Source organism: Acanthopagrus latus, chromosome 10 (assembly GCF_904848185.1).
Source record: "Acanthopagrus latus isolate v.2019 chromosome 10, fAcaLat1.1, whole genome shotgun sequence".
Taxonomy (NCBI): Eukaryota; Metazoa; Chordata; class Actinopteri; order Spariformes; family Sparidae; genus Acanthopagrus; species Acanthopagrus latus.
The window spans coordinates 3,735,906-3,747,925 of NC_051048.1; the positions used below are offsets into that span (position 1 = coordinate 3,735,906).

Genomic DNA, 12,020 nt, shown 5'->3' on the forward strand with positions numbered 1-12,020 from the left:
AAACAGTGTAAAATTTGCCACAGCCTGCTACCCTATGTGCTATGATCCCTTTGACTGTATCTCTGAACTAGTAAACAATCTGAATCTTGATGGATCAATGATGGAAACCACAAAGCCAGAAAACACAAGTTGAATCTGGGTTGCACCAAAGAATTCTGGCTCAAAACTGACACATTTTGACCAGAAGATCTTGGACTTTCAGTCGATATATCCATCTCTTTTACCCTGCTAGACAACTGAAATGGTTCACTGCATTTGATTAAGCACAAGCAAAATGCTAAAATATCATATTCTTTCATCCTATACCCTGTTTCTTCCATCTAGCCTTCCTCACACAACCGTCTTTGCTTTTACTTTTCTAATTTCAACACTTCATTTCCCCAAAAGTACCACCATACTTCTCTTTCTCCCATTGTGCACAACCCACATTCTCTTTCAAATTATATTACATAGCTTTTTTTTGTACATACATTTTGTTTGTATATTTCTTTAAAAAAATACACAGAATAGAGCATAATTAAGAACTTTTTTGGCAGCTTCTTCCTTTCTCAGAGGAAAGTCCCGATCATCATCAGTTGTAACAAGAGACGAAGACTTCTGCTTCTCTTTTAGTCTGAAAAGGAACCTCCAACTTGGCAGAGCAAAAGGTAGAGAAGAAAAAATAACTCTGAAATTCTTCCGTTCCTTCCGTCAATCTTCTCCCTCAAGACCTCACTCACCCCCCCTTACTCATCTGCCCTTCAAACAGTTGCTCCCAGCAGCTCTTCCGACTTGGCCATGATCTCATTCTGGTTGGAGTCCAAGCCGTAGAACTTGACCTTCAGCCCATCGACAGGGTGGACCACGGGTACCGTGACCACGCGGGGGAACTGCCGGGTTGCCAGCTCAAAGCGGCTGGTGCTGGCCAGCTCGATTGCAAGGATGCGAAGGAAGAGGGTGGCGAGCTGCTTGCCCAGGCAGGACCGGACACCACCGCCGAAGGGGAGATAGTGGAAGCGTCCCTCTTTGTCCTCTCCTCGCTCTTGACTGAAGCGGTCAGGGTCGAAGGCATCCACATCTTTGAAGACAGCTGAGGTGTCGTGGGTGTCTCGAATGCTGTACATCACACTCCATCCCTTTGGGATCTGGACTCCCTGGAAACAGACAGACAAAGAAATTTAGCCACTGAACAGGTTTGAAAGGGTGCAAGTAGGTTTCTTGCTGTAATCAATGCTGGAAAAGTTGGTGCACCAAGGCCAGAGATTTTGGAAGTTGTCAAACATATGACTCAGTTCTTGTTTCTCTGTCTAAGCATGAAAGGCTTTTTGTGGTTTGATCAAACCTTTCATGAAAATCTCAGATGACTGTGCTATAACTTCTAAGGACCCCTTCATTTGAAATGAGATGGTGTTTTCTTTATTGAGTTTTTGGGTATGCCCTGTATTTTGATAGGACTATGTTCTTATTCCTAAAGAAACAGAGCTACCATTGTTTGGAAAAAAGACAGAAACTGCGGCTAAAACCTGACTCACGCAAATCCATCTTGCCAAGCTTCAATCTATGCAACTGGGGCCAAACACACATGGGTTGAAACAATCGGCATTCATTGAGGAACTACAGGCAACTACAGCATGAGAAGCGACTGTTTGACAACAACAATGGCAGCTCCTCAAGAGGCTAGTGTAGATGCTACTATTTTGTAATACATTACACTTATAAGAAGTGTTGAGTGGCTACCATTTTCTGTTGAGAAATATCTTTGTGTTACTCACGTCAAGTTCAAAGGTCTGCATGGCGGTTCGGTAGGCCCCTGAGACAGGTGTATAGAGTCTCAGCACCTCCTTGATGACACAGTCCAGGTACTTGAGGCTCACGATGGTGTCCAGCCTCAATTCTCCTTCAGGGCACAGGCAGCCATTGTGGAGGAGACCCCTGGCCCTCAGCTCCTCTCTCAGGCGCTCCAGGACGGCAGGATGGCGGAGAAGCTGCATGATGAGCGAGGTGCTGGCGCTGGCTGTTGTGGCAAAGGCAGCAAATATCAGCTCGATGGTCGACTCCTGTGGGACGATAGAGAGGCAAGATGGTGATTCAGTGCGCTGGTTCCCAAATGTTTTGGCTCATGATGAGCAATGTCAACATCTGAGCCCCCTTTGTTTTCATATGCTCTGAAAGATTTTGTTTGATTCTTCTCCACAAAGGGTTTAGAAAATATAAAACTTTCCATGTGCGGACTCTAAACACAGTCTCCCTAACTTTTTTTTTTTCACTATTCTGCCTACTACAGTTTGGAAAAGCTTGTCACTGATATGGAAAGTAAAGCGTAATTTTAGCACGGGCACAAACTTACAGTGTGTGCAGAACTGTACTGGGTCGTCTGAGTTGATCTGTCTTTATTTTGTGGGCAAGCCAGCTGAGTTCTCCCTCAGCTTCTGATGGCCTAATTGCTTGTCACTTGAATAAAAGGTCCGGAGAGTGGAAATAAAGATGGTAGTATTATGTGCCGAAGGGTAATAGCCCAACTGTAGCCATGATCACAGTTTTTACTGCAGTAGAAACACAAATTGATGAGATTTGTGATTGAAGACAACAGATTTTCTCACCCTGCATGTTTTATATGTGTCAGGCATTTGTGATTTTTCATTTTTGTCAATAATTATTGAGCCAAATTGTGAGCAAACTCAACCTGGGACCTTGCCCTTACACTCGGGCACAGATCCACCACCCCACACCTCAAGCTTGCCATTTGTTTCGTAATGACACAGGGCCAAAAAAAATGCCAGTGCATAATAAAAGTATGCTGTTTTTAATTCCTGAAAAGTAGAGCGTTTGGAAAGTGACGTTCCTATCCAATAACAACATTCAGCGCGCCGTGCCGGGCCCATTATTAAGGTAGTGGAATAAATAACACTGAGGCTGGGCAGCACGACTCTCATTATAAACCTCTCATCTGCCATCATCTGTGTCAAAACACATCTCTGCCTCGCCCCGACATGTGTGTGTTATATATGCGTGCGTCAGAAAACTGCAGGAGAGTGCTTCAGCCTGGGCCTCTGCGACAGGGGCTCCCCAGTTCACTTTGAGTGTGTATTTATATATGTGTGTGTGTGAGTGTGTGCGTACAGGAGGCCTCTTTCAGACCCCTAGCAGGGGGACTGTTGACTTATTTTTGGCCCTGGACTTAACCCAGAAACCACAGAGAGCCAGAGAGAGTTGAGTTTCCACAGAATTCCTCAGAATTACTTTAATAGGTAAATAGAGGGTGTGCCTGTCCTCGACCCTGTGTGTGTGTGTGTGTGTGTGTGTTATACTGTTACTGTCTGACTACGGGCATCAGCTCAGCATCCCTGCAGTCATATTTTACATAAATATGTGTATCATAAGTCACTTTCATTGCTTACGATCCCAGGATGATTTGTCGGACAAATTATGATAATTATTGATGTGTTTGTGTGTGTTCAGTCAGCCAAGATGGGTTTCCTTTGGCAGCACTTTACTGGGTAAACAGTGAGTGTGTGTATGTTTGAACACATATACGCATCAGACTTCTATCTGTAGTGTGTGTGTGTGTTAACACTCCCTCGTGTGATTTAGTTGCTTCTCATGCATCTGGCTTCTCTCCAGTGTGTGTTTGTGCACCTTTTCTTCTACTACTCAGGTGATTCATGACCGTAGATTTGTTACCTTCAGTTCCTGCATGGTGAGCTCGGTGCCGTTCTCTTTGGCGCTTTCCATCAGGACGTCCAGCGCGTCGCTGTAATCCTTCCCCTGGGAACACAGCGGCTTCTCCCTGATGGCCTTCTCTATGCTTTTCTGAAGTGTGTCTCGTGCACGGATACCCTGCAAACATGGACAAAACAAATTAGTCCAGAACAAACTTATTAGCTTTTAAACAAACCTAAACTTAAACTTCACATCTTTTGAAAAGGAGCAAAGACAATGTGGATAAGGGAAGTTCAAAATGTCGACACATACCTTCCTGTAGCCGCTGAACGGCAGGTCTATAGGTAGGCTGAACAGGTTGTCAACAAAGTCCTGGAAGGTTGAAAACAGATGCCTCATCTCCTCCTCTGACACCCTGAATCCCAGCAGCACCCTCACCGCCATGGTGAACGACAACCGCTGGCTCTCCCTGTGGGAAGACAATAAATCAGGAGCTCAGTTACATCCAGTAATGAAGATGCATTGTGCACCAACATGCAATACTTGAGCAACACCAAATGTTATCTTTTCTTGGCAAAGAACTTGATGATTGGATGTTTCTAGCCACGCAAATAATGTTTCAAGTCATTGTCATACGTAGAAACTGATATTGACCTCTTGAACATATGCTAACCTTGAACAATGTTTGTGTAACTGATTCCATTTGTAATTGTGATGTTTCTCCCATCATGATGGGTTTTTTTCTTTATCTACTGGAATTTCTATGTGTCGTAATAATATTTGTACAATGAATTGAAGAGGGGGGGACTCTCAGTTAAGTGCTGGACCCAAAAACCCAGCAAGCGTATTCCAACAAATTGTCCAACAGAATTTCCAAGTCAAGGACAAAATACTCATATTTCACTTGTTTATTTGGTTCACATTACAAAAGATAAACAATGTTTGCCCAATATTCTGACCCACAACACTTGGCGCTTCTCAACCAACAAGGAAAGGGTTTTGGTTTACGAAGCTAATTTAAAAAGCACTTCAACCAAAAATTCAATTAGTTCAGTATCCAAAAAGCTCGATCCCAGCTGGAACCAAAAGGAAACAATGGTTTTCCTTGACCTTGAGGTCTGAACTGAAGTAGCTGTGTTATACTCTAAAAGTTGTTCTGATTTGTGCAACACTCTCTGTTGATGACGTATCCTTGATTATAATGGTTCCACCTAAAACTACAGAAAACGCAACAATCTTGAATCGAATCGTTTCAAGAATGAGAGCTATTTTGGGGTAAAAAGAGACATTAAGATAATCGTCCCTCACAATTCAAGATGTAATAACAATGAAATTCTCTCTCTCCTGAATGCATTTCTACTCCAGGACCTCCTCCGTACCTGTAGACGTTGATGGGCTCAGGGTTGGAGCTCCACACCCGGAGGCTCTCCTGGATGACCTGCTGGATTTTCGGGAGGTAGGACTCCAAGGCCTCATGGCTGAACACTTTGGCAAACACCTGGAGAAATAGAGCAAAGAGGCATGTAGTGTTATTTAATATGCAGAATATGACTGTACTTGTCTGATGACCTGAAGATCAACCCAGATTTTCATTAAATGCTCATAAATTGTATGACTTGGCACACAGAGAGACAGCATCTGAACCAATGCAAGTCGAAACAGAGAACAAAAGCACTGATTACGCAAATACACTGTATATGGTATACATCCCTCAGTGAGTACAAACACGCATACCAACAGAATATTCTTTGTAAAGCTCTTAGCGTGACAAATCCTGACTGACAGGCTGTGTGAACTGTGTGGCAGGTTTATTCTATGTTGTTTGACTGTCTGTCAGTTTTCAGGACATCTCAAATAGAAGATAATTTGATGGAAAAGTTCATCCAATTGGCAAAGGGCAGATGGATCCGTTTTTGGTTTCAGGTTGGCCATTTAAAGGAGCACTTTAGCTTTTGCTAACCACTCCTGAAATGTGACACAAAGAAGAACTTATTGGTCAAACACATAGCTTTCTATATGAGTCAGTTTTCACCACTCCAACAAACTCAAATAGCACGCCACATTTGAAAACGTCTCGAGTGTCAGGTTGATGCATTTTCAGGTGACCTTTGCCGTCATGATAACAATAATAAACATGCGGTTAACGTTGTGAATGGTTACTGTTTGGTTAGGTTTAGGAAAAGATTATGACTTGGACCGACTGATGCGTCACCTCACATCACATCAACATACCACGAAGACTACAGCCAACGGCCTACTAGCTTCTACGTTTTGTGTCTGCAAGAGGAAATAGCTCTCAATACCAGCAGGTAGCGCTAGTCTGCACTCACCATTAACAAAGGGTAACTAGAAAGCTAGAAAACAGACAACAATGGCCAATAGCCCCAACTTGCCAATAGCCAACCATCTGCCAGGTGAGTCAGAGCCATTACATTGATTTCTGGTTACACATGGGACATTATCAACAATCTCCTGAGGCCGGTTTTCCTTTGAGCCATACATCCACCACAAGCTCCTGCCTTTGCAGACTTCGTCAGTCTTGAGAGCACTTCACCTGACTTCCCTCTATGACAACGAGTCACTACTTGAAAATAAACATGCATGCTTGCTGCTTGCACAGACGACTTAAACAGCCCTTTTTGCTGGTGAAGACAGACTGAATGTTTCACCTATGGATGGCCTTACAGCGGTATAAAAAGTGGCTTTAAGTCAATAGTTGTGCTTCTGACTCACTTGACATTTTGCACAGTTGATCCTTGTACAAATTTCCTAATATTAACCTTCTTTCTCCCTCCCGTCATATCTTGAGAACATTTTCTATCCATTAATCCCCGTCTCCTCTCTCTTAAAATATACCTCGACAAGACTTTCCATCGATTCTTATTTCTTATTCACCCCCCAAATTCTACCCCCTCCTCCTCTGTCTCCCTACTTCTTCACAGAGACTTATACATTGTGGAGGTTTTCCCCTGTAGTCAGCAGAACCAGAATGACAGGCAGAGAGAGCAAGAGAGGAGGAGGAGGAGGACGAGGAGGAGGAGGGGGGAGTTAAGTCTTTCCTGGCTGCTCGTAGTATTTCTTAGTATGAATCAGTCACCAGTCGTCAGTGATGTTTGGACAAATAACATTCCATCTGATTTAACCTCCAAAACTGCCCTTTAAACAGTCTCGGGGAATGATTTAGAAGTGGAGAACGATGGAGAGAAGCGAGCCGACTGGACTAGAATAGGTCTATTATATTAATATGAATAAGTCACTAACACTCAGCTGTGTTTGGATAAATAACTTGTGCACTTAACCTTTAGTGCTCTCCCTCCCCCAAAACAGTAGAAGAAGAGCAGGAGAGTGATTAATGTCACGGCTTGTCGGGATGTTAAACGCTCCGAAATGTTAACTTTTAAAAGAGTACAGTGTTCAAACCATGCAGGACCGTCTAATTCTTTAAATGAAGTGTCACAGAAGTTACAATATTAGGTTTTATTCAATCAGCAGTCACAGGAAGGTAATAGAGTCGAGTTTGGAGACTAAATACACATGTTTTGCATTTTCTGCCCGGTGAAACAGGACTGGAACATTTGACCAAGCAAATTTTACATTAGACATGAATAGCTCAGTCTAATGATGGTTATTGGCCGGTCAATCAGCCTCTCAATTTACTATGAGAGCCTTGTGATCACTCTGGAAATGCTAGTTAAGATTGTGGGTTGAGCATTTGCATGTAGATTTGTTTCGCTCTATTAGTTTTCTTCCGTCTTCAGTGTATTTTAAAGTGCTTTTTGTGCTTTTTATGAGCTGCTTTATTTTCTAACCTGCACAAACTCATAACTGCATCTTGTCTGTGGTTTTTACTCCATTTATTTTATCACTATGGGTACATTTTATGACTTTTCTTGTAGTTTTTACAACCATGCAGATACACTAAACAACGTGTTGCACAGAATGGACTGCACGATGCATGGTTTGGATTTGGTTCGCTGTAAAGTAAAGTACATTGTGTTAGGGCTAACCTGAGTTTTCAGATGTTACCACCAGACTCCCTTGACAAATCCCCTGATTTAAAGAATTGTCGCGCGAGGTGAAACTTAACAAACTTTGTGAGACTACCACAGCAAATTCTAAACAATTTGAGCTTGCTTGTAAATTCGGCATTAAATGCTAAACATCAAATTGTTTCTCTCCTCCTAAAAAGTGTCTTGTTGAGGCATCGCTGTACTGTACGACTGTGTCCTAGCTGCCAACATTTAGCAACTGATGAGCATAGTTTCAACTGACTTCATCATTTACTCTAAAATAACATTTTACTGACTGTAAACATGTAAAATTTAACAAAAAACGCAAACAGCAACTAATACAGGCTACTTCTTTGATGTCTGTAGAGAAAGTCACCAGACTCCCTTCAAAAATCACTCAATTTTGAGAGTTGTTGCTTCAGAGGAAACGTTTTATACATCGTGAGACACCGTCTACAACAAATTCTCAGCTAGTTTGGCCTTCTTGTTAATTCGGCAAATGTTAAACAAAACAAATGTTTCTGTCTTTCTTCTTGCCTCTGGGAATCAAGATCTGATCACAAGCAGTCATGGAAACGCATGTTAAAAGCCAGGTGTGAAGTGACAGGCTTAAAGCTGGCCACTTTTCATGGGATCACTCAGAGTGGATGGTTGGACTAGGTCTGCAAAATAACACGCATGCTCTTGCCTGAATAACTCTCTTTAAAGTCCAGAATCAACCTTCAGTGTGTTTGAATTTAAAGCTTTTAAAGCGCAAAGAAAAATGACTTTATTTTCCATGTGTTTACACACTGAAAGTGCTTCTTTTCATTGAGACATAATGGAGGCAGAGAGGGGAGAAAGGAGCTTGTGGTGGGATTTGCGCCGTGGCCAATGAGGGTACATGTGGTTCCTGAGGTCGATGTTTAAGCCACCAAACCATCAGTTGGGCACTCGTACTCTTATTTTGTCTTCTACCTCATTTTCCTCTCATTTTCCCCTCTCCTCCGTTGCCCTCTTCCCTTCCTCCAAACCCTCCCTCCCTCCCTCCGTCGGCCCCAGGATGAATGAACAATAGTCCACTGAGCTGCTGCTGCTGCTGCTGTGTGCATGTGTGAATTACGTGTACGTACTGTATGGATACATATGCTGTGTGTGTGTGTTAGGGAGTGGTTAGTGCAGATCACAGAGCGCTCCAAGACGTTAGCAGCGCTACATTTCCTCTGCTGCCGCACCCTGGGGCCGCTGGTCACAGATCAGCTTACATGACCTGCTCTCCAACCCTGACCACAGGGGATTACACACACTATCTGACCTCAAAACAGTCTGAGGAGAAACACAAGGCAGTCACGACACGCTCTTTTCTTTGTAAGCAGGCAGTCGGTTTCGCTCGTTGGGAGGATAAATAAATGTCAGCGGATGATCGATTGGGTTAGGTAAATGAGGAGACCACTAATTGGATTTGGATGAAAGTCTTTAAACTGTCTTCCAGTGTTTTTTTGAAACACACTGTCCTACGGGCGCTTTGGTTAAAAGGAACAGTTCACCCAAATGTGTAATTCAGTCATTATGTACTCAGCCACCATGCAGATGGAAAGTCGGTTGACGTTTGTGTCGTCTGCAAAACTTTTCTGGAGCCTCACAGCAAAACAGCATTCTTCTAAACAACTGTTAAAAAATGGCTCCGTACAGTGATCCAAGTCTCCGGACATGCAGAACTACTCCAAGTTTATGGCTTTGAAAACTGGACTTACTGGATTCGAAAACTCATCGGCTGCATGATGCATCAATCATGTGGATGCTGGCGTGGAAAAAGTGTGGTTAGTGCGATCACACTTTGGTCGTTGTTGGCTCTAGGGCGGGCTTAGAAGCTCCTATCTGCTCCCATGACGAGAGGTACTATGAACTGTGGACTTATTTGGCAATAGCTTGAACAATAAAGACCAAAAATGTAACCGGGTAAAAGTTCCTTGTGGTGCATCTAAGTCAGTTGCTTGGTCAAAGATTTGGTGTGTTACGTCAAATTCTCCAAGCTGTGTGATTGATTACGTAGTCCGTCAGTCATTTGTTTAGCTATTAAGTCAATGACTTGCCAGTTCAGTCACTTCACTTAATGTTAAAGGTTCAGTTGGCGACACATTCAATCATTTCAGGTGTTTTTTCATCAGCAGATTGGATGATAACTGGTGGGTTAATCAATCAGCTGTTTATTTGTCTGTTTATCAGCTGTTCATTAGTCTTCAGCGCGGCCTAAATAAGAGGAAGTGAGGCCGAGAGGTGATTGGGGCAAATATATATATATATATATATATATATATATATATATATATATATATATATATATATATATATATATATACGTTAAGCCAGAAGAGGTTGTGTAACGTCGTGAATTTAGCTATTTAACCCGTCTGCGCTGGATTACGCATAATTGGTCAATTTGGGCGAGTACTTTGCCGCTTCCTACACACACACACACACACACACACACACACACAGCAGGGTTGAGCTACTGTAGGTCCAGTGAGTCAGTCAGTCAGTCGCCACCACTCTGAAAGGTAACTACAGGTCAGACAGCGTGGTATCTCCCCACACGGCCCTGCTGCCAATCAAGCACAGTTTTTTTTTTTTGTTTTTTTTTTATGCAGCGTCACTCTGGGACGTTCCGAGTTGCACACAGGACGGGGGGGGGGGGGGTGGAGGAGGTCGAAGTGGTGGTGTTGGAGGGGGTATTTGTTCAGTACAACAGTCAGTTTGCTGCACCACAAAAACGTGACTGTCTTCTGTAGCCTGCAGCGCAAAGACACAGGCTTAAAGACACACACACACACACACACTGTCACACACACACACACACACACTCCCAGACTCTTACACACACACACACACACACACATACACACACACACACAGACATGGTCGTCCTAATAACGTCCATATGTCTTAAATTATGTGAAAGTGCTGCGAGCTGCTGGTTCCACAGACATGTAAAGACTCCTTTATTCTTCTCCCTCCCTCCCTCCCTCCTCTCCCCCTCTCTCTCCCTCTGACTCCCTCGTTTCTTTTTTTTTTTTTTTAACTCCCACCTCTTCCCGTCTCTCCCTGCCCCTCCATCCATCCTTCTTTAAAACGCTTTTTTTTTTTTTTTTTTTTATTCCTTTGCTCTCTTTTTCACCGATCCATACGTCCTTCCAGAGAAAGGAATCACGGGTTGATTCTCCTTCATGTGTCTGTTTTTTGGAACACTACACTGTCGGTAGTTTATGCAAATGTAACTCTGATCAAACTGTAAATCGAGGCGGTGCTGGTCCAATATGAAGCCCGATCCTGCTCAAGCATCAGAACCTTTTCTCTGTTTTCTCTGGTCATGTAGCAACAATGTCAGACATTTCTGCTGCAGACTGCCTGTTTCACAGCTCGATACGTCTTTCCACTGGGGAAATGCTTCTTTATATACTATTCATATGCATTTCACGCTTACCTGAGTAGATTTCAGAGGCAATATTATGTTTAATTTGGCATCTTCAGTCTAGATGTTTGACTCAAAACAAGCATTTCCATATATTTAACTACCAAGCAGCATTTTAATCAGTTATAGGGAGGAAAATAGGATATTTTGCATATTTAATACTTTTTACCTTCACCTCTGCAGTATTTTTGCATCTGTTATTGTAATACTTGGCTTCTGTGCTTCATTTTGTGGACTTCTTCCTGGGTTTTGAGCAGGAATGGGAACCTGACCTGCAGCCAACCGTGTTTAAACTCTCCAACAACACATCATGCCTGAATCTTTGTCTTTAAGTTTGACCTCAGAGGCTGATGGAAGCGAGGGGGGAACTGACTCGGGGCTTCAGCTCAGTTAGAATTGGCAGTGCCCTCTACTGGTGATGAGCAGAAGCACAGGAAACATCACATTCAGAGAGAGAGAGAGAGAGAACCACGAGGGCTGAGAGAGGAGACGGATGGAGAAGGAAAGTTGGACTGGGTGTTAAAAAAAAAAAAAACCTACAGTAAGAAAACACGTTAGAAGTGAGGCAGAGGTCAGAGCCTCGTCTCCTCTGTTTTCTCCTCCTCCCTAAATTTAGGGATGGAGGGACGGCTCCAAAAACAAGAATAACAAGGGAAAAGGAAAATGTGGAGAGAGAGAGAGAGAGGTGGAATGAGGGGTTTTAAAAAGCGGAGGAGCAGAAAAGACAGAGGTACGTCAGCTGCCACTGTCAACACCACTGTGTATTTGCATGTGTGTGTAACTTGGATTCACCCTCTGTTATTTCAGCGGAGAGGGGCGTATTTCCACCTCAGCTTACAGAGGTCATGTCGGCGTGTTTACTACTGTGTACATGTCAGTTTATATGTCGGGTGAGGTGAAGAAAGGGTCCTTAATCATGTGTA

General features: G+C 43.2%; 1 protein-coding gene across 1 annotated transcript in view; it reads right to left on the bottom strand.

Moving 5' to 3' along the window:
- Nucleotides 1-635: 635 nt before the first annotated feature.
- The window catches only part of LOC119027001 (cytochrome P450 26B1), a 32,596-nt gene continuing 21,211 nt past the window's right edge, over nt 636-12,020 (bottom strand). The window contains exons 3-7 of the mRNA XM_037111782.1: nt 5,019-5,137; nt 3,952-4,108; nt 3,661-3,816; nt 1,752-2,036; nt 636-1,133 (exon numbers count right to left, since the gene is read on the bottom strand). Of these exons, the coding sequence (XP_036967677.1) occupies nt 741-1,133; nt 1,752-2,036; nt 3,661-3,816; nt 3,952-4,108; nt 5,019-5,137 (1,110 nt within the window). The 3' untranslated portion in view covers nt 636-740. The remainder of the gene's footprint in view (nt 1,134-1,751; nt 2,037-3,660; nt 3,817-3,951; nt 4,109-5,018; nt 5,138-12,020) is intronic.